This window comes from Cydia amplana, chromosome 1, assembly GCF_948474715.1.
Source record: "Cydia amplana chromosome 1, ilCydAmpl1.1, whole genome shotgun sequence".
In the NCBI taxonomy this organism is placed as follows: Eukaryota; Metazoa; Arthropoda; class Insecta; order Lepidoptera; family Tortricidae; genus Cydia; species Cydia amplana.
The window spans coordinates 22,579,450-22,601,620 of NC_086069.1; the positions used below are offsets into that span (position 1 = coordinate 22,579,450).

At 35.6% G+C, this 22,171-nt stretch overlaps 1 protein-coding gene across 1 annotated transcript in view; it reads left to right on the forward strand.

Annotated features, from left to right (window-relative positions):
- The first annotated feature begins 1,987 nt into the window (after nucleotides 1–1,987).
- LOC134654436 (uncharacterized) overlaps nucleotides 1,988–22,171 on the forward strand; it is a 43,108-nt gene continuing 22,924 nt past the window's right edge. Inside the window, exon 1 of the mRNA XM_063509881.1 lies at nucleotides 1,988–2,081. Coding sequence (XP_063365951.1) covers nucleotides 1,988–2,081 — 94 coding nt within the window. The remainder of the gene's footprint in view (nucleotides 2,082–22,171) is intronic.

The following is a 22,171-nucleotide window of genomic DNA, read 5'->3' on the forward strand; positions in this document are numbered from 1 at the left end:
ATATATATTCATAAAAAACACCTTGTTCTACCACAGATAAAATTAAGTAAATACATTCATTTTGTAACTTATTAAAGAGGTTAGCTTTGGTGAAAAATTTGGAGGTGTCGCTGACGTGAAAGTACTTTTTTTTTTAAGTAATTGTATCTTTTTTTTTTGTATGGCAATATATCCTATAATTATCTATACTATATGCACATTATACGTGACGAACGTCAAAATCGGCTGGCTTGAAAAAAAAATTATTGAAAAAATATCATATTTCGTTTTATTTTTTTATTTTAAAACTATAAACTTTTGGGGGCTCAAATTTTGCATACTTATTACCAATACAAAGCCACATCATCGAAAAAAATTACAAGCCAAAACTCGTTGGGGGCAGATTCACTTAGCTTATCCTGCCATGGCCTTTCGAACATGTCTGAAAAATAAAGAATTTGACATATATTCTAATATCAGTCGAGTTATTCAAATAATTAAATGTCAGTTGCAAATAGTTTTGATAAATCTCGCAATTACTTCACATCGAACAATATGGCAGTTAAGGCCGAATATAGTTTATCTCTGAATAAAATAAAATAAAAAAGCGGCCAAGTGCGAGTCGGACTCGCCCATGAAGGGTTCCGTATTTAAGGGATTTATGACATATTAAAAAAAACTACTTACTAGATCTCGTTCAAACCAATTTTCGGTAGAAGTAGAAGAAAAGAAGACGCTACCTGATATCCGTGACAGAGCAACTCCGCAGTACCGGTCGTAACATGCGGTTCCTGAACACATAATAGAGAACTTATAATTATGTGTGTATATAAAACAGTGTACCTATGTGTTAACTGTAGATACATAATGAGACATTAAACCACTCGTGTGATCCCCTATTTTGAAACTCTGTAACAGATACTTATGAACGCGATTGTTGATATATTTTGAAAAGTAATCGTTGTTTCATCAGCTACTATTGATGCTGACTATACCTAAACTGAAGTGTAACTGTTGTTTAGTACCTACATGTCAATGTGGGTTTCAAACCTTATTTACAAACATTATATAGTATGCCTATATAACTACAAAACATGCCTTATTAAATACACAATAGCAATTATTAAAAACGCAATTCAACTACTTCCTATCTCCTATCTCTTTAAATTATGAACTTTCTTAAACATCTCATTATAATTTTTTTCACAATCAACATCTTACCGCCATCTAGTAGACCTTGGTATAACTACCCAATGAGAAGGAAAGTTAAGAGAGAAAGTTGTGTACAGCGGCAAAGGTGATATTTCACAATATTAACCATAGATGGCAGTACGCACAGCTATAACAGTACCCACAAGTTTCGCAATCAAACTAGAGATGTCGTTATTGCCCTAGTAGTCTTCATGAAAAAATAATATAAGCTAGAGTCTGTTCGGAAAGAGAAAAGTCGTGGAATGTATTGGGCCCAATACATTCCACGACTCTTCTCTTTCCGCACAGACTCTACAGGTTTACCAATTTCTTGATTGTATGTCAGTAGTTGTGAATGTTGGGATCTATTTCAGCAATAACACGCATGTTTTTTTTTTCATAAAATAAAACGCGTTTGGACAAATCGCGTTTGATCGCGTTAGTCTGACCAGATCCGCACTGCTCTTGACTCCACAGTTCACATAGCTCTCCACACCGCCAAAGACAGAAACAGAATCATAGATTAAAAAATACATAGAGTGCTCACTCCATACATCAGTTTTAGTATACCAAAAAGACTATTAGCATCTAGCTTCGAATAGCGGAACTATCAGTACTGCTACTTGACAATAGATGTAGCACCGACCGGAAAGTCTTATGCTGTTGAGATAAGATTTTCCGGTCGGTTCTACATCTATTATCAAGTAGCAGTACTGATAGTTCCGCTACTCGATGCTAGACGTAGACACTGAAATTAATAGTCTTAACTGATGTATCGAGTGAGCACTCTTGTCTTATTATATTTCTCTATGACAGAATGGAGAAGGATCGTAAGAGAGAAAGTGATGCAAAATGGTCACGACTCTCAATATTGAGGAATACGACGCAAGGAGGAGGAGAGTACATTGTCGGTAAGTATTGTACCTACAATACAAGCCTTACTGAGTTTTTAGTAGGACTAGGTCGATTTATGTAAGGATGAGAATACCCAAAGGGTAAAAATCGAGACCCTATTACTAAGACTTCGCTGTCCGTCCGTCCGTCCGTCCGTTCGTCCGTCTGTTACCAGGCTGTAATTTCATGAACCGCGATAGCTAGACAGTTGAAATTTTCACAAATGATGTATCTCTGTTGCCGCTATAACAACAAATACTAAAAATAAAATAAATATTTAAGGGGGGCTCCCATGCAACAAACACGATTTTTTTGCTCTATTTTTTGTTGATGGTGCGGAACCCTCCGTACGCGAGTCCGACTCGCACTTGGTCGGTTTTGATGTATATATACACCTGTCGCCGCCGGCGCTCATCAACATTTTATCCAACCACTTGCATGTGAATATACTGGTTAACTTGGTTAGTTGTTTGCGGTAAAGAGAGGGCTGTTTGTTATTCGCGATTAACATTTAAATACGCCATAATTATACTATTTTCAACCAAATTATAAACACAAAAATATCACGGAGAGCCCAAATAAATGTAATTATTTTATTTTGATAATTTGAAAACATTTCATATGAATTTAGCGCTGATTAGGCTTCCTTACATATTATTTTTCCCAGATATTTTTTTTATAACCTGGGTACTTTTTTCTCAAAAATAGTAATAAAATAATCCCAATGCACAATTAGCATAATTTATTTGAAATAAAGTTTTATGCAAAAACAGTAAACGAGATTATTGTTCCTTTATCAAGTAAGCTTATCTATCTAGATATTCTAGATCGTTAGTAATCGTTTATATTGTAACACTCAATAATATTCTTATTGAGGGACTAGGGGACTACGGGGCTAAGTCGATTTGTGTAAAATTGTCCTATAATATTTATTTTTTATTTTTACTGTTTGTATACAAGTAGCTTGTAACATAAACCTACTTCAGCCCTAGTAGCACGGTCGCATTTTTATCGTTTATCGCCATGCCTGTCCCGTTCTAACAAGTATGTTACGTGCGAAAGTGACGGGCATAGTGATACTCGATAAAAATGGAACCGTGCTGAGCCCGTAGCTCAGTACCTAGATAATTATACTACTACAAGATATACTCACATAAATTAAAAATATACGTATGATATAAACTTCGGAACGTTACCCGTCCTAAGGTTACGTAACGTACTCATTTATAGACAAGACAATAATTCTAGAACATATCTTCAAATAACATAAACTCATCTATTATGTACCTATGTCCTACCAAACGTAAAGTACCTACCCATTTTAAGATAAGAAATGTTGGTCTCTTATTCAACATAAAATTTTATCTTTTTAGAGTATTTTATTTTAAATGTATGTAAAAGGTGGGTCATTCTCAATTTAGAGTAGCTAAACACATCTACTTTTGGCGTATTATTTAAAACAAGTTATTTCTTTTTTAATATATTCTGCAAATATCACAAATTAGATTAAATATATAATTATAGAATTCTTCCATTGTTCTCTGAAATCTGAAATCAGGGGCCTATTGCATAACATTTTACAACTCATAATACAAGCGGACGCCTCTTTTCATTCCCTTTTATTAGAAAGAGACTTCCGCTTGTATTATGAGTTGTAAAATGTCATGCAATAGGCCCCAGGTTAGAGAAAAGGAACCATTGTTTTGGTTTTACATAAAAGTCATACTTACATGGTCGGTACCACTGATCGACAATTCCTCGAACTTCAAATTTTAAAATCATTTATTTCGTGTAACTGGTACACATAATTCTTATATTAGTAAGTAATACTTGTAAAATGTTAGCAGGCACCTATATACTAGTACATATATATAAAGTAAACTCAACATAAAAATTACTACTGTATGGCACTCAGAGGAGAATGTAATTCCGCAAAAAGTTATAAACTACGGGGGTTCGGAAATACGACGAAACGTGCCGAGAAAAGATATGCACTGCCTTTTGCCCTTTGTCTCGTCTTGGCGGGGGCACGGCCGTGCCCCCAGATTATTATTGTTCAGACCCTGCATCGAAAAATAACAGAATCATTGAAAGGTGGCAGCGGCTAACTTAACTTCATTTACGAGATTGATTGCGGGGAAAATTTATCAAATTCTACATCGTACGAAAATTATAGTCTATTTAAAAATACTTTGTGTCGGTCCCTTTATTTGCTCCAAAAACCTTTTATTTGCATCAATAAAAAATGTGGAAGTAACTAGAAAGAAGAATAGCCCAGCAGCATCGTCGAATGTAATGCCTCCTGGGACATCTCTTTATGCTAAAGAGAGACTTCGACATAAGGATCCCTACTGACTACAATTACTTACATTGTTAGTACCTACCTAGTTACGTAATTGAAGAGACAAGTAAACAATCGGGTAGTTGCACAAATCTCTGTTTTTGACATGTTGCTGGGACATGAGTTAGCCGCGACCACGACCAGTGAAACCAGTGTCGAAACGTCGGTATATAAAGGTAATAAAATAAATTTCGGGATAGACCCGTCTATAAATTAGAATTAATACAGACTTGCTTTGTACTCTGTATTCTTCACTTGTCAATATTTTTACTGGAGTATGTATGTATATATGTATATGTCACCGTAAAATTGTAAACACTCGTCATATTATAATCTCGCTAGTTACATTATAAACTGACGGTAGGGAGAGTTCACAATCTTACGGTGTCATATATACTTTTTCTACTCCAGCACTTAAATGTGTCAATTAAATGACTGACAGTGATATCTAAAGCAATGTCATTTGAATGCTTTGTCTATAGGCTCATAAGATGACTGCTAGCAGTCATCTTATGAGTATAATACAACTGCTTTATTTTTTTTAAAGATACAAGTTCCGATCATCTTGATTGAAAGAGGTATGTTTTCATTTACAATAATAACTCTTTTTTTTTTAATAATAACTCAATTTTTTTTAAATAATAACTCTTTTTTTTTTAATAATAACTCTTTTTTTTTTTTTTTTTTTTTTTTTTTTCTGCTGCAGCTGTCATAGAAAAAGTAATGTATGCAACAGCTCATAATTGGTTCTTAAAATTCTCGGGTCTTTTTTTACAAAACTCGACTATGTCTCGTTTTGTAACTTCGACCCTTGAATTTTAAGAACCCTTATTATATCACTGTTGCATAAACTACTATTATTACACATGGAAATAAAAACACGAGAAACATAGTTACAGAGTAAATTAAATACAACAAAGGCGAACATGGAAGATGGAGTTTATCCATTGTTAATTTTATATGGCATCAGATTTAGGTATATACAGGGTGGCCAAATTAGAGGTATACAACTTTTTTTTGCCGCCATTTTATTTTGGCGGTAAATATGACAGTTATTGCATGAAAATTAGTTTGTGTAGATACGGCAAATTTATTATGGTGCGTTTTACGACGGAACAACGTGTTTTAATCATTAAACACAATAGAAACATTAAAAATAACGTTTCCCGGTCGATTAATTTCGAGAAACGGTGACATTGACTGGCCCCCAAGATCGCCTGATTTAACAGCTCCTTTTTTCTGTGGGGCTATCTAAAGGGACGTGTCTATGCTAATAGGCCAACGAACCTTCAGCAATTCAAACAAAATATTCGAAACACTGTCGCTGAGATAACGCCAGAAATGTGTGAAAAAGTGATGAAAAACGCGATGAAAAGGGTTCGCATCTGCCATGCTGCTAGAGGTGGACATTTGTCTGACATTATTTTCCATGTGTAATTGCTGACCCTACATATTATAGTTAACAAGGAATACTTAATATTTTTTATGTTTTATAGAATAAAATTTCAAAAATAAAGTGTATACCTCTTATTTGGCCACCCTGTAGTTAGGTCTAATTGAAATTTACCTACAACCACGGTAAAACAAAATTTATCAGTCAATCTTTAATCTACCAGAGACTTTACTACATAGATGGTGTCACAGAACTGGTAAAACGTAAAACCACCATGTTAGAATATCTGGGTTTATGATTCCACTCAGGGGCGTCATTAAACAACAATCTTGAGAAACTATTTTTTTTATGAATTAGGTACCTTTATCATTAACTAGTCGCTGTTCATAGTATCTAGTTACGTACTTGCCGCAGGCGAGGTAAAGGAATTTTGATATCAAAGGTACTAACTACACTAATGGTACTATTACCGTAATCAATTCAAATTCATGCTAACGATCTCACCCTCTCAGACAAAGGGTTAACCTATAATGTAAATGATTTTCGGTCCAGATTTATCTTGTGTGTGTGAGTGATGTGAATTAACATTTTCCCAGGTTAGGAGATTCCTGATTTAAGGCAATCGTGTCGTATACAGGCTGCGCTGTAAATAATGGATAACCTTGTAACTACCGACCGGACACTTTGAGATTTCGAGAAAATGGGCTTATAGTTTAATATTCCGTGGTTTTCGAGCATTGGTAGAGTTGGTTGGCATTTATTTCACCCATTTTATTAATTTACGTGGACAGAACGTCCAATTAGGCAACGTCCAAGTATGCAGATACTTGTAAATTTCCGTATGTATAAGACCCAAATTTTATTTTTGAGTGATTATCGGTTTAAATGTTTTCTTGTTTGCGAAATATATCCGGTAAAAGCAGGCGTGGCCCACTCCGCGATTTCGTCACGTCGCTACAAGTACCTACAAGTACATGCGACCCACACCAATTTTGGTGTCTAGCCATAGTAGTTGCCGCGCACCGCTATGGAACAGACGCCTGCTTGCGCTTGCGCCACCTAGCGGTCGTATTTGTCGCAATAGAAGCGTTTTGTTAGAGAGTGAATCTTCTGTACCTAGTACTATTATTTAGTCTGTGGTAAAACTTAGTCCTTGAAAAAGCTCACGGCATTATTCCTGCGGCACATCACTATATATGGGGGTACGTATAATTTGTTTGTCCCGGACGTACTGCTTATCTAGCTTACTGTTCTCGACGGACACTCACGTTTGTTGAGGTCACTTCTTCTCCAGATGGTGAACGGTTTTATTTATTTTCACTAAGGGAAAAGAAAGGTTCAGTACGACACAAAACACAATGGCTGCTATGTCATCGAAATAAAAAACTGTAATAAACTGTAGCGCAAAGCCTCCATTGCTTAGAGATTTCAGGAGATTCTATAAGGTATCTATAGTGTCTTGTAAATATATGTTGATGGTAAAAGTGCTTATCCGTAAAGAGGCACTGTCTTGGAACTAGATACTGGTCTATTAACCAGACTTAAAAAAAAATTGGAAATGACCCAAATCAAGAAATGTTAAAATGTGGTACCTCATAGTATACCTACTTTGGGCCGTTTTTGAGTGTTCCCATAAAACTCCTTTTTTACATAAAATAACTTAAGTGTCGCTTGTTTGTTGCTTGCTTCGGTTGGTATGAAGGTGGACATGAAACCCTTAATTATGCGTGGTTTGACACGCAATTGACCTTTTTTTTCTCCAGATAGAACTTATATTTTGTGTATATAACGTAATTTACTTTCTATGCATCTCGCTCGTACTCGCATATTAGGGCAAGCGAGATGTATAGAAAGTAAATTACGATTCTCGAAAGCGTTTATGTCAGTTTTGACACTGTCAATGACTCATAGTACGGGCTCAGATCTTAGTTGGGTATTCTATTAATAGGTACCTATTCTGGAATGATGGGTGTTTATTAAGCATAATTAGCGTTCATTTAGTAAAGTCCGTCAACCAAATCTTGTCAGTAGTAAAAGGCGGCAAATTTGAAAAATCGTGGGTTAGCAACACTGTGTTCGAATAATTCCAAAATGCCTGTCATCTGTGTTTTATCTGTGGAATGTGGATCGTGAAAGACAGCCGTCACCTTATTTGTTTTCATTTGGTTTTCATTCTGAATCGTTTCTGTTTCAAGAGATATTTCTGCTGTTACCATTAAATACCAATACATTAAATAAGAATAAGCAAAGCTAAGGGGCCTACAATGTACAATCATGCTCGTTGATGGTAAATATTACTAAAAATTGAGGTTATGACAAGTACACACTGGAAGAACTCTTTCGAACTTTTAAGATTATGTTCAGTTTTTTTGTTTTAGGGTTAAAAGGCATAAATAAAATTAAAACGTATGCCTAAATCTATCCAACAAGACCATAAATTGTGTCCTGGAAACCGTCCATAGGCCCACATGTCTAATATTTTCAGCAATCAGTTGTGACTATTTACAAAGATGCAATAGAATACTACAGAGTATTATGCTTGGTTGAAGTGACCCGGTAACATTGGTAACTTCATTATATTTTTTCAATTAATGACCTGAATTATAGTGTAAGCTAAAGTGACCCTTATCTTATTTACCTTTAAATTAAATAAACACCCAAATATCAGCTGTTTTATTTTTAATATGTAATCCTATTGTACAATATATACCAATCAAAAAAATTACACAGGTATGTCATATTCATCCAGAAGAGTACACTAATTTACATTAACAAGTGGCATATTATATTGTAAATAACAAATATATGCACTATCTAATTATCTGCATTTTGATATGATTTTATTTTAGTAAACTTAGAAGACATAGATAGGGAACAAAGAGAATATAATAACTACGATAGGGAGTTGTTTTTGATATCTTCAAATTTGTTCATCATTTTGATTAACATTGTTTTAACATCGCTTTTAAATTGTCCGTCCGTTTCAAATTTTTTCAATAAACCGCGAGTGATAATTTGAATTGACGTACGCAGGGCGCGCTCAGCGGAAAAAAAAATCTTTTGGTTCGATGTACATTGCTGCTTTTCTTAGCGCAATACTGCTCTTTGAGTGTTGCCCTACTTTAGTTTGCTTTACATTGCTACTGACAAGATTTGGTTGACGGACTATATAAACATAGCAAGCCTTAGCTTTGAGCAAGTAAAATGGATTAGCGTGGAGGCTTTTTGGTGTACGTGTTTAATCTACAACAAACTGATTATTCAGATGATACCTCTTTCTGAGCCCGTACCATGAGTCACTGTCACATATCATGTCATATTTTATGTCAGTGCTAGGGCTTGCAATTCGAATATTCGAATATTCGAATTTGTCGAATATTCGACCTGTTTTGATATTCGAATATTCGGCCGCTCAGGTTTCGAATATTCGAATATTTTTTATTACTATAAAAAAATCTATGGCATCCGCTGTAGTTATAGTTTCTGTGTATTTTACGGGTATTTACTAGGGATTGCAGAACCGGTACTGTTTAAAAGAACCGGGATTTTCGGTACCGGGCAAAAATGGAACCGGGATATCCCGGTATTTTCGGTACTTTCGGGACTGCCTTCAAAAATCATTTTTCACATCAATTTTCAGTAAAAAAAAGCGTAAAACGACCACGAATCTTTCTTAAAACAATAAAAAAGTAGCACAGTGAAGGTACACACTTCTTTTGTACCATAATATGTGTCTTTAAGTCACACAATCATTAATATAATTTGTTTTTTTTTTTCTAAACTACATGATATTTTTACTATCTTTGTTGATTGGCAAAAACTGAATCGTGGCTCAGTAATATCATCATTTTTTTAAATATGTAAGACGTTTTGTGAAAAAGGATAAAAAAAATTGATAATTTTCGCATGCGTTCAAAATGGGCTGTGGACTTTCGAACATATAATAATAGAACTATCAATACGACAAATCAAGAAATTATTCAGCCAGAATTATTAATTCATTTAAAATATCATTATCATATGTGAGTTTCATAAATCGTGTTTGAATTTGAATTAAAAGTAGTATTTTATTAATTACAAAATTGTCTCTATTTTTGCTTCTAGTTAGTATACAAATATGAAATAACTAATTGTTCGTATAAAATTATTTATCGTACAAACATTTATGCCCTTAACTTAAAGTATCAAATTACGCAATTTTATATTGTCGGCATTGTCAAACCCATTGCTTTTTTTTTTAATTTATTTTAATGTAGTGGTTAGGCGTAAAAGTATTACCATCAGCCTTAGATTGATAAAATATATTTATTTTCTTTATAAAACATGATATTTCATGCTAAGTAACAGAAAGCAGTCAAATATTGTACCGGAAATTTTAGTCCCGAAAATCCCGGGAGTACCGGGATTTTAATTTTGAAATCCCGGTTCTTTGTTTGGCTCTAAATCCCGGGAATTCCCGGTACTTTCGGTACCGGTATTTCCCGGGAGCAAACCCTAGTATTTACAGTGAATGAGGAACGGTAGGTACCCAAATACGAAGGAAATAATATTTGTGACGTCCCACGGGTAAAGGTACCTTATGGCCGTTGGCGCTTACGCTATTATTAAAGCCGCTCCGCCGCCGCGCGCTATTATTATTGCGGCGCTATGCGACGTAAGCGCCAAGTGCCATAAGGTACCTTTTGCCGTGGAAAGTCACATTTTTACTGTATTCCTCTCGATAGACTTCGTGAATACAGTGAAACCTAACTCAATTTAAAAGAAAACGAAATCAAAAAGTATGTTATTTTTACGGTGCGTAAGTTTTAAGTTAAAAGGTCATTCTGTTTATTCAGTACAAGCGTACGTTAAGCGAATTTTTGAAGTCTAAACCTTGCCACTTATCGCAATTCTCAAATTTAATCATACCAAACCTGCCCAACTTGGTAATCTAACCATGCACCTTTATCTGACGAATAATCCACCCAGTACTCAACTAACTTTTTCTCTTAAATATTCCAATATTATATAATTAGCCAACCATTAGGAATAATAACTTGCCAAAACAAATAAAGTCAATAAAGATTCAAAATACAATGAAATTAAAGGCCTTTTTACAGGCCTCTGAGTGATTACAAGGGTCAATTTCACCAAACGAGCATTTTTGTCTAATTCCCATGGAATTTTGAAATACCAACATTACACAAAAAAAAATATGCTGATAATTTGATAAAAAATATAATAAACATTAATTTTCTTATGGGGTAAAAATATTCATAAAACTATAAAAGTTATTTCAATTTAAAATTTTGGTCAGGGCACGGAAATTAGTGTGTCCATGGGAATTAGATTTTACTAGCACGGAAATTAGAACATTGCACAGGAATTGTTTTCTTAGCTTATTTTGGTAGTTAAAACTATTATTTATGTATATTTTAATCTACAATAATATACTTCAACCATACTGAAGCGGCATCGAACATATTTATCTACTTTAATTTTAGTTTCGGACGACAAATCTACGAAAGTATGATACACTAAAAACTACGTATTTGACTAATAGTTTCCTTGATTTTAATGGCAACTAATCTCTCTTTCTTAGTAAAATATATATATTTCAAAACAATACTTTAAGTAGTTGCGTAAACATGTCCGCCTTACATACAAAACTATTCATTAAAAAGTGTCATTATGTATCTGCATGTAGATAGGTACAAGGTGTATGATCTGCTTTATGGCCGTATAGGAAATGATACTAAGAAATAAATAGGGGCACAGAGAGAAGAAGTTATTGTGTAAGTTAATCTGAAGAAATCGAATATGCTGCCTTCATAAATTCATAACACAAACAATTGTTTAACCACATATGAGGTAAGGTGGGGTAAGACTATCACCGGGGTAAGACTATCACAGACAGACAGACATGACGAATCCATAAGGGTTCCGTTTTTTGCCATTTGGCTACGGAACCCTAATAAGGTATCTAATAGTATTACGGTTTTAATACCCCCCTGGCATTGTCTAAAATAACCGACTTGGTTTCACATTACATCTCAAAACTTTTTTTGTAGTAGAAGAACTGCGTTGCGAGACTTGCATCTTTTTACATGTAATGTTTTTGATAGGATCCCATCTCTTTTTGTAGGCTGTCCTTCTTTTCAGGTAATCATACCCATACCATACTGATACTATGTATACACATATCATAACTATATACATCTTTATTCATACTCACATCGTACATCGTAGTGTACCTTTACTTTCCCTACTAATTGTAAGAACTAAAAGGTAAATTTGTTATCGCATACATTTCTATAGGATTACAAACTTATTTATGCAGTTATTAGATCTTTAGAACGTGACTAATATTGCAGTATTATTAGATTTTTATTGGCTTAAAAAGCTTAAACCTAATTACGTTTCAAATTTGGAACTTGTGGGTATGCTAGAAGTACCTTAGAATAATGATGATCGTGAGTGATTGTGTCAGTGACAAAACTAAGGGATTTTAAAGTGCATTAATTCTTAGATTACATGTTCAAATTAAATGTTATTTTGACCGTGCCACTTGCCAACAAAACATTGCAAATGTGATTCATTTTGTTTCATGTAACCTTAGGTACAGGTATTATAATATGTAATAATTCCAGAAATAGTTTTATGTTTATATAATATTTTAATGTTATAATATGATCAATGAATAAGGTAAGGTGGGGCAAGACTAACAGTACAAGGATTCCATACAAGTGATAGTCTTACCCCGGTGTCGTCTTACCCCACCTTACCTTACGTATTAAAATTGCCCGGGTTATTCGGGTCGATCCTGTATGTAAGTACTATAGTACTTATACTAAAAAACTATTCACAGATTTTTGTGCATTCTTTAAGATTTCCTTAAATGTAAAATAGAAAGATATACGTCGTATTATTATTACATATAATATATATTCAATGCCAATATATATAAGTAATAATAATATGACGTAAACATTGCCAATTAACTTACAGTGCCCCCAATAAAAGATTTGTTGACAATATATGTAATACTTTCTAATTCCCGTGCCACTTAATCAGCTGTTTTAGGTAAATTTGTTATGGGAATTAGGGCACGGAAATTAGAATTCGTAATAAAAAAAATCGCCAAAAATTTAAATCGTGTTTGACCAAACTGTTATGTTATCGCTTACATAAAGATACATAAAGGGCTCCTAAATATGACAATTGCTATTGAAAAGCTATGTGGAAAATAAAATTTATAAGGGGCATCGAAATTAGAAAAAAATTGTCGCCCACCCGGATTCCGAAATACTTACGCGATTTGCTCGAACACGCCGCGGCTTGACTTACATCCGCTTGCTTTGAGAGACAGCCGAATACTGCCAGTACAGGTGAGGCGGGATACGAGGCGGTTCAAATACAAACGTCGGCTGTCAGAGCCCTTTGAGTTTTGCCGACGAAATTTTACTCGCGCGCTCGGACAAAATTTAAACATCGATCACGAGTTATTTACCACAATGAAGTTAATAGTATATGTGCTCAGTGATAGTAAATATCATCTAGTTTAAGTATTTGACACTAAATTAGTGATACTAATGTAGAATTTTTCGTAGGATTTTTCATTATGCTCAAAAGTAGATTCCGGACAGGGCACGGGAGTAGTAATTTGAGCCTTTAGGTATTTTTATGTGTACTCTAAAAACCAACTAATCAGTGAATTCATATGGAACTCGGTGTGAAAGTGTGACTTCTTTATGTAAAAAAAAATTGGTAAGTATTGTCTGATGCTAACCCGTGATTTTCATCACGGACAGAAAAAAAATCGTGTTCAGAAATTGACCCACAAGTTAATTTAAATCGGAAAATAATTACCTACTAAAAAAATATCTTACATACCTAGGTGTTTGGATGGTTAAAGTTATATTATTTCACACAACGACGCATTTATAATAAGTTTTATGTAGAAATATTAAATACGTCTAATTTTGGCGTTTTACTTGTTTTTATAAATGTGGGCATCTTAAAATAGTAGGATGATAAAATCTAGTCAATTAAGTTCTGCCAAATATCCTTAGTTTAAGCAATATGTGAAAAAAGCTTTTGAATAAAATGATAATAAACCGATTTCTCGTTCCTTTTCTTATTTTTTATAATATTCGAATAATTATTCGAATATTCGAATACGTCGTCAGAAAAAGTCGAATATTCGAATATCTGAAAGTTTCGAATATTTGCAAGCCCTAGTCAGTGCCAAACTGATGGTAGCCGTACTGTTCTAAAATTGACTTCATTTGAATTTTAAGTAGATACGAGTATATATCTTATAAAAGTTTTTAATGAGACAATCAAGTTAGGCATAACTAACTAGTCATAGAGAAACTTTTCTCATTCCGTCTCGTCTGAGCGCTTACGTCAGAACGGAGTTGCTCGTGCTTACGACTCTACAGCGCTTTATCTCAATTCCTGATTTTCCTCAAAAACTTTGTACTTTCCTACAGTGTCAAAAACTTCATGAACTTGAGACATGTTCGTGTTCAAAGATACCTTATAAGGGTAAATTTTGACGTGTAATTTTTGGTCATATTTTATCTTTAGATTTTGAGAAAAATAACTGTGACACAAGAAACACCTTGTTGCCAATAAAAAAAGGAGTTAACTCTTACCTATCGCTAAGACTATAAGGCTATACATTTGTAAAGAATACTGGAAATTTGGGAAATAAACCGTATAAATGTACAGCCGTCCCTGTCTTCTTCTTCTTCAACCTAGCGTTTTCCCGGCCTAGCACCAGGGTCCGCTTTCCTGCTTAGTCTTCTCCACTTTGCCCGGTCTTCGGCATCCTCAGGTGTGAGATTGTTCTCTCCCATGTCCGCTGTCACGACGTCCAGCCAACGCTTCTTAGGCTTACCGCGGCCGCGTGATCTAGAGCCTTGGACAGTGAGGTAATAAAATAAGTTTAGGCACCTAAATGAAAAAATATAAACTACGTAGTATAGGTACATAAATAACCCGCCCTTCCGCTTTCTTTATTGTCGCGGTGTAACAATAACAACCTTATTTAAATATGCAGCAATTCTAGATGTTATTCGCTTGAGGTCTATAGCCATAATATCTGCGATATCCGTATGCAGCAAACCTCTTTATTTTTCTTATTGCGCAATATTTGAGTAACATCCTCGCGCTAGGACGCGCTATTTCCACTTCCAGCATGCGTCCCTTTCACACTACACTAGCGAAAAAGGGATAAAAGAGATTATTGTCACAGTTTCATTCCGAGGCTGGTTATATGACATAATGTAATGATCACGAAGAGATCCTTATGATAAACTTGAGGTAACCGTATGTCAAATGTTATGTAAAAGTGTATAATACTGCGCCTACTGCGGTAAACAAGTAATGAACCTGTAGAATTTAAATAAGTATTTACGAGAGATTTCTACGAAGATACATAGGAGCAAAAATAGGTAGAAATTCATGCGAAATATACTCTTAATAATGTTATTAGGTACTTGTAAGTCATTGGAATTAATTAAAATACTTAATATGTTTTCTTTATTTCTTCTAAATAACAAGCGGAAGATTTGTTTACGACTACCTACGGACCGGTAGTCTACGGTTTAATAATCTAATTCTGTGAATAATTCTAAGAAACTTTGTTGAAAACGCAATACGTGTATACTAGAACAAATTAAATTATTTTCAGAAAATATTTTAATTTGTTATTATTTCAAGTAGTCACACTACTATATAAATTATAAACTGAAATAAAGCCATCTCTCTCGCTAACTCGGTATCACCTGAGATGCTCCAGTTAGAAGGTCGAACCATACTGGTACCTTAGAGGTGGCCAGGGGGCGCCATAAGCCTTCAGTGTGAAGTGCATATACTTGGAAAAATTCGACCTATGCCGCTGTCCCCCGGTGGCCGAGAGGTAACAGGCACCTGTCGCGATAGCAGAGGCCGCTGGTTCGATTCCAGCCTGGGGCACTAGAGGCTTGGGTCACTTTTTCTTAGTACCTATATGACATTTATTTCAGTTTGCAATACGTGTAGTAAGTAGGGGTAACCAATAAGGTGAACAAATGAAGACTTTATAGACTATTTTTATAGAGACCCTTTTGACTCTTTAATGACATGAAAGGTATAGCATACACCTGCAGGGTGTAACGACTATTGAAAGCTGATGAAATCTAAAATGAACTAGGCTATTGTATGAAAGCGATGAAATAAAAACTGGGCCATGGAATATAAAACCGGATACCTGCCTGTCTAATAAAATGGTATCCAATTTTATTTCTGGCAGACGGTGACGCGCATATATTAAAATAGCAGGTACGAAAACAGCACTGAGCCCAATTTTATGCCTGATTGACAGATCAAATCCACAAAAGTTTCTGAACAAGGGATTAAAATCAGAATTGCGCTCCCGGCTTACTCAACAACCTAAGTACCCTAAGAGCAACAAAACTAGATGGTTGGTTTGCTTTAATATTCTTATAACTGGATCCAGGCGTCTGGCAGCTGTTCATCGTTAGAGGTCAAAGAATGCAAGCTTATTACTTATTACTTTATTATGGGACATAAATAAAAAGACAATCTAAACAATAAATCTAAACTACATGCATTATAAAACCTTTAAATAATTTTATAAATAAACTTATAATCGACCTGGGGAGCATTTTTTTATGATTTTTTATACGTCTCTGGTGTTTATATGAAAGCCAGTTTTATGTGGATGCCAGTCTCATGCAGCTGTACAAAACTAGAATATTGCTTTATCTATTGCACTTACTAAACCAATATTTGGTTTGAATGGCATTCCTTAATCCATAATTCAATGCCAATATCGAGCAACTTAAACGTGACTTAAACTAATTACGCGTAGTTATTAAGAGGCCCTTAAACAACTCAAGCACCTTTAGACTCTATGAGTCCTACATTTTGAACCTTCTCATCCAGGTTTAGGAAGGTTGCTTGCTTGCTTATTGTCCTATGTCCCCTAGATGGGGCAGAGGGCGTCCACAGTGCGCCGCCATCTGGATCGGTCTTGAGCTTCGTGCTTGACTTCGCTCCAAGTCTTCCCAATAGCCTCTGCCCGGAAGGTTCGTCCCCCTTAGGAAGGTTCGTCAACTATTAATGCCACCTTTTGTGTTCATCTATGTATTGGGTGCTACAATGAACCTGATCAATTATATATTAATTATATGCGTAATCTGAAATTCGTGTCACCGGGACCAGATTTAGATGACTATACAGGGTGCTTCCTGTAACAGGAGCAATAAATTAAACTGTAGGCTGTACTCCTCAAACTAACCAATATTTGTTCAGCAACTTTTGAAAATAACTCGTGTTTTGATTTTTATTACACTTTAAAGTTTATTCTAAGACGCAATGTATTGCAATTTTTGTTATGTTTAAAGCGTGACAAACAACGTCAAACACACTGATGTCAGCGTACATTGAAGGCAATATTTATTTTGTATGAAAAAGAGGAAGTCTAAAGGATTCATAATTTTTAAAAGTTGCTGAACAAATGTTGGTCAGTTTGAGGAGAACAGCCTTTAGTTTAATTTATTGCTCCTGTTACAGGAAGCACCCTGCTTTACATATGTCATTGCGAGATACATAATCTATAGATAGTAGATAAATAAAACAGTGATGTAGCTTGACGTAAAATAAAATAAGAAAGATGTACAAAAAGATAATAAAGCTATACCTCTGATTGAATTTTAATTTGTAATTTAATTAATTTCTTGGTAAAAGGAAAATAATTGCGTTTGAAAGAAGTTTGCACCAATATTCCAGGAAACACTTCACAGTAAAAAATATTGTTTGAATAAAGAACCAGATATAAATTATATATATTTACACAGATATGTATTTACGGCCGTATTCGAACAATTAATGATTATAAGATGTCACAGCGATACGATACCGATCAGTCAGTGTCAACAGTGACATTTTCTCAACCAAAACAGTCACTTTTGATACTGTCTAATCGGTATCGTATCGCTGTGACATCTTTTAAGTATTGTTCGAATACGCCTTGGATTAAGATAATCTCACTCAATAGTTCAAGCATGTTAAATTCTCGTCATTCAAGGTTGAAAGTCTTGTGACAAGTATTTTAATACTTGGGTCGAAGTGTATAATATACATATATTTAATTAAATCAGTTGTGTTAATGTGAAATTCGTAAGCATAAACTGGAATTGCAGAAGAAAAAATAACAATTACGATTATAAATCAATTAGAAGCTTTCTGTATTGTAACAAAGCCTGCGCGGTTAATCTGATGGTATGCTTTTTTTGGTTAATAAAGTGCTTTAGTTTATATAAAAAGTTATTGTAATAATAGTATTTTATGCAACCGTTGTTTAAGAGGGGTCAAAAAAGGCGAGTGGCGTGAGTAACAATTTGAGACGAAGCCGAAAATTGTTAATAAAGACGCCACGAGTATTTTTGGACTCAGTTAAACACCGTTGCATACAATACTTTTTCTACGACCAAGCACTTACTTTGAAATGCAATTAAATAATAATAAAAATGGATGATGATGATTGTTTCATGTCCTAATGTGATAGGTTGTTCAGTGCGTGAGATTCTTAAGGGGAACGAATTTTTTTATTTTTGCGCTACGACGCACGGTTTAGGAGACACAGCCCTATAAATATTTTTCTTGCTTTTTTATTTTCTTTTTTTAGGGTTCCGTACCCAAAGGGTAAAAACGGGACCCTATTACTAAGACTCCGCTGTCCGTCCGTCCGTCCGTCCGTCCGTCTGTCACCAGGCTGTATCTCACGAACCGTGATAGCTAGACAGTTGAAATTTTCACAGATGATGGATTTCAGTTGTCGCAATAACAACAAATACTAAAAACAGAATATAATAAAGATTTTAGTGGGGCTCCCATACAACAAACGTGATTTTTGACCGAAGTTAAGCAACGTCGGGCGGGGTCAGTACTTGGATGGGTGACCGTTTTTTTGCTTGTTTTGCTCTATTTTTTGTTGATAGTGTGGAACCCTCCGTGCGCGAGTCCGACTCGCACTTGGCCGGTTTTTTTAATTTTTTTTGTGTTTTTTAAATTTTACTTGGGGTTTTCATAAGAGAAACAAAAATTTGATTATTTTTGTGCTACGACGCACGGTTTAGGAGATACAGCCCTATAAAGATGAAAAAAAAATCATACCATTAACCAAAATATGTCTTTGGTTCACTCATCTGTCAGAAATGACAATTAAAATTAGGTTGGCAACAATGTATTCCATACGATATTTTTTAAGTGGTGATTACACGAAGTATCGTAAAAGTGCCAAAAAGATACTGCGTGTATGCACAAATAATTTTTTTGGGGAACTTGGGGGACTTGTCTTGACAACGATAAGATAGGGGTTCAAAAGGTGATGTGTGCACGGCCCTTTAAATGACAAATAAAAGTACGGGAGTAGAAAAACAATGTTAACTTAAAAAAAAGGATTTTGCTAAATAGAAGATAGAGTTTGTTTTATGTAAACAGTATTTATTGTATTTGCTTTCATACCGGGAAAATTAATTTGAATTAAAATATTGCCTTTGATATAGCGTTATCAAAAACATGATATCAAAAAATGCAAATATTTATTAAAGATTATTTAGTCCTCTATTCATGTTTCGTTTTTTCTTTAGGTACCTACATTTTGCGCAATTTTATTTAATATCATTTAACACATTAAATATGAAAAAAATTCTCTAATAATGTAAGTAGTTATACCATATCAGTACCATCATCATGGCAGCAAGTAAACAACAACTCAGTAGGTATGCACATGTAATTATTATGATAATAATATACGTGTAAATTAGACCGGCCGTGCTACTTACATTCCATTTCGGACAAGTCTAAATGGAACACAAAGAAAGGTAATTACTACACGTAACGTCTTACGTCTCGTTCATGCAACAACGCGTGGACCACTCCAACTAGATCATAATAAACAAACACCGCGAACTGCCTTTCTGCTCGCAATAATCTTTAGCGGAAACGTAAGTGAGCTGGTTGGTTACCACTTTCCCCCTCTTTGGCACATTACACGGTCCGATTGAGAATCCAGTAACTCCTCGCATTGAGGGCCACTGAGCGGTGTATATTGTGTTCGGACGTGTCATCACAGATATGCGGTAAGTTACTATGGGATGCCAGATGACGGTTTTTTTTTAACATCTCCCCCACAATTAATGCGGATCTGTTTGAGATCAAACGTGCTCAGTGTTATGTTTTAATTTGTCGTACCCAATGGGAATAAAGTAAGTTTATTTATGTTTTAGTGCAGCATTGTTTTACTATTATCATATGAACTGCGGTGTTCTTAAATGTACTGTCATAAAAAAGGAGTACCTATTAATCTTGTGTTAACATATGTATATTTTTCTGGTAAGTCACACATTAACCATTAGCCATTGTTTTAAAACCGTAGAAACAAATAAATAGCGACAAAACGTTACTTACACGCGTGCAAGATTTTGTTTTATTTGCAATGTTTATAGTTTGTGAATGCGTTTAAGTCAAATTATACAAGCTGAGCTATAAACCAATTTAACATTCCTGGTCTGATTTTTAACCGCCTTCAAAAAAAAAGGAGGTTCTCAGTTTGACCCGTATGTATGTATGTATGTATGTATGTATGTAAGTATGTATGTATGTATGTATGTATATTTGTTCGCGATTATCTCGCGTTTGGCTGAACCGATTTTGATGCGGTTTTCAGAAAAGTGTTTCTTACATTCTGGAGAAGGTTTTAGTATACATAGATCTGAGCTGATGCTGAACCCTGGCTGTACCTAGTGGAACTCAGGTTTGGTGCAACATAGGCTCATGCTGTTTTGGTCATCCGACACGCCTTGATGAGCACTTGGGAGAGCAGTACCCAAGATAGAGCTGATGCTGAACCCTGGATGTACCTAGTGGAACTCGGGATGTACCTAGTGGAACTCAGGTTTGGTGCATCATAGGCCCACGCTATTTTGGTCATCCGTCTCATCTTTATGAGCACTTGGGAGAGCAGTACCCAAGATAGAGCTGATGCTGAACCCTGGCTGTACCTAGTGGAACTCAGGTTTGCTGCAACATAGGCCAACGCTATTTTGGCCATCCGTCACATCTTGATGAGCACTTGGGAGAGCAGTACCAAAGATAGAGCTGATGCACCAAACCACCCTGGCTGGCAGGGTTCACCCTGGCTGTACCTAGTGGAACACAAGTTTGGTGCAACATAGGCCCACGCTATTTTGGCCATCCGTCACATCTTGATGAGCACTTGGGAGAGCAGTACCCAAGATAGAGCTAATGCTGAACCCTGGCTGTACCTAGTGGAACTCAGGTTTGGTGCAACATAGGCCCACGCTATTTTGGTCATCCGTCACATCTTGATGAGCACTTGGGAGAGCAGTAGCCAAGATAGAGCTGATGCTGAACCCTGGCTGTACCTAGTGGAACTCAGGTTTGGTGCAACATAGGCCCACGCTATTTTGGTCATCCGTCACATCTTGATGAGCACTTGGGAGAGCAGTACCCAAGATAGAGCTGATGCTGAACCCTTGCTGTACCTAGTGGAACTCAGGTTTGGTGCAACATAGGCCCACGCTATTTTGGTAATCTGTCACATCTTGATGAGCACTTGGGAGAGCAGTACCCAAGATAGAGCTGATGGTGAACCCTTGCTGTACCTAGTGGAACTCAGGTTTGGTGCAACATAGGCCCACGCTATTTTGGTAATCTGTCACATCTTGATGAGCACTTGGGAGAACAGTACCCAAGATAGAGCTGATGCTGAACCCTTGCTGTACCTAGTGGAACTTAGGTTTGGTGCAACATAGGCACAGTTTTGGTTAACCGACTTGTCGTCGTGTGCCTATGTAGCAGAGTTCCACTAGGTGGGTCGATGAACTTTTTTCTAACTGCCTTTAAAAAAAGGACGTTCTCAGTTTGACCCGTATGTATGTACGTATGTATGTGTGTATGTTTGTTCGTGATTATCTCGCGTTTGGCTGAACCGATTTTGATGCGGTTTTCAGAAAAGTGTTTGTTACATTCTGGAGAAGGTTTTAGTGTACAGTACATGGATGGTTTGGAAAAACCAATTGGACCCGGTAGGTGGCCATGCTATCGGTATACCTACCAACAAATTTATGTTGCTAAAACGGATTTAGATAAAATAGTGGGAGTGGGAGTCGGACTCGGACTGGGAGTGGGAATGGGAGTGGAAGTGGGAGCAATATACATACAAATCGTTTAGCACCAAAACGTCATATTATGTTGTGTCGCGATTATCATCGAGTTAGGCCATCACCAACATTAGTAGACTAAATGTAGAGCCTAACAAACTAGTATTTTAGCCCAAAATCTAAAATAAATGAAGT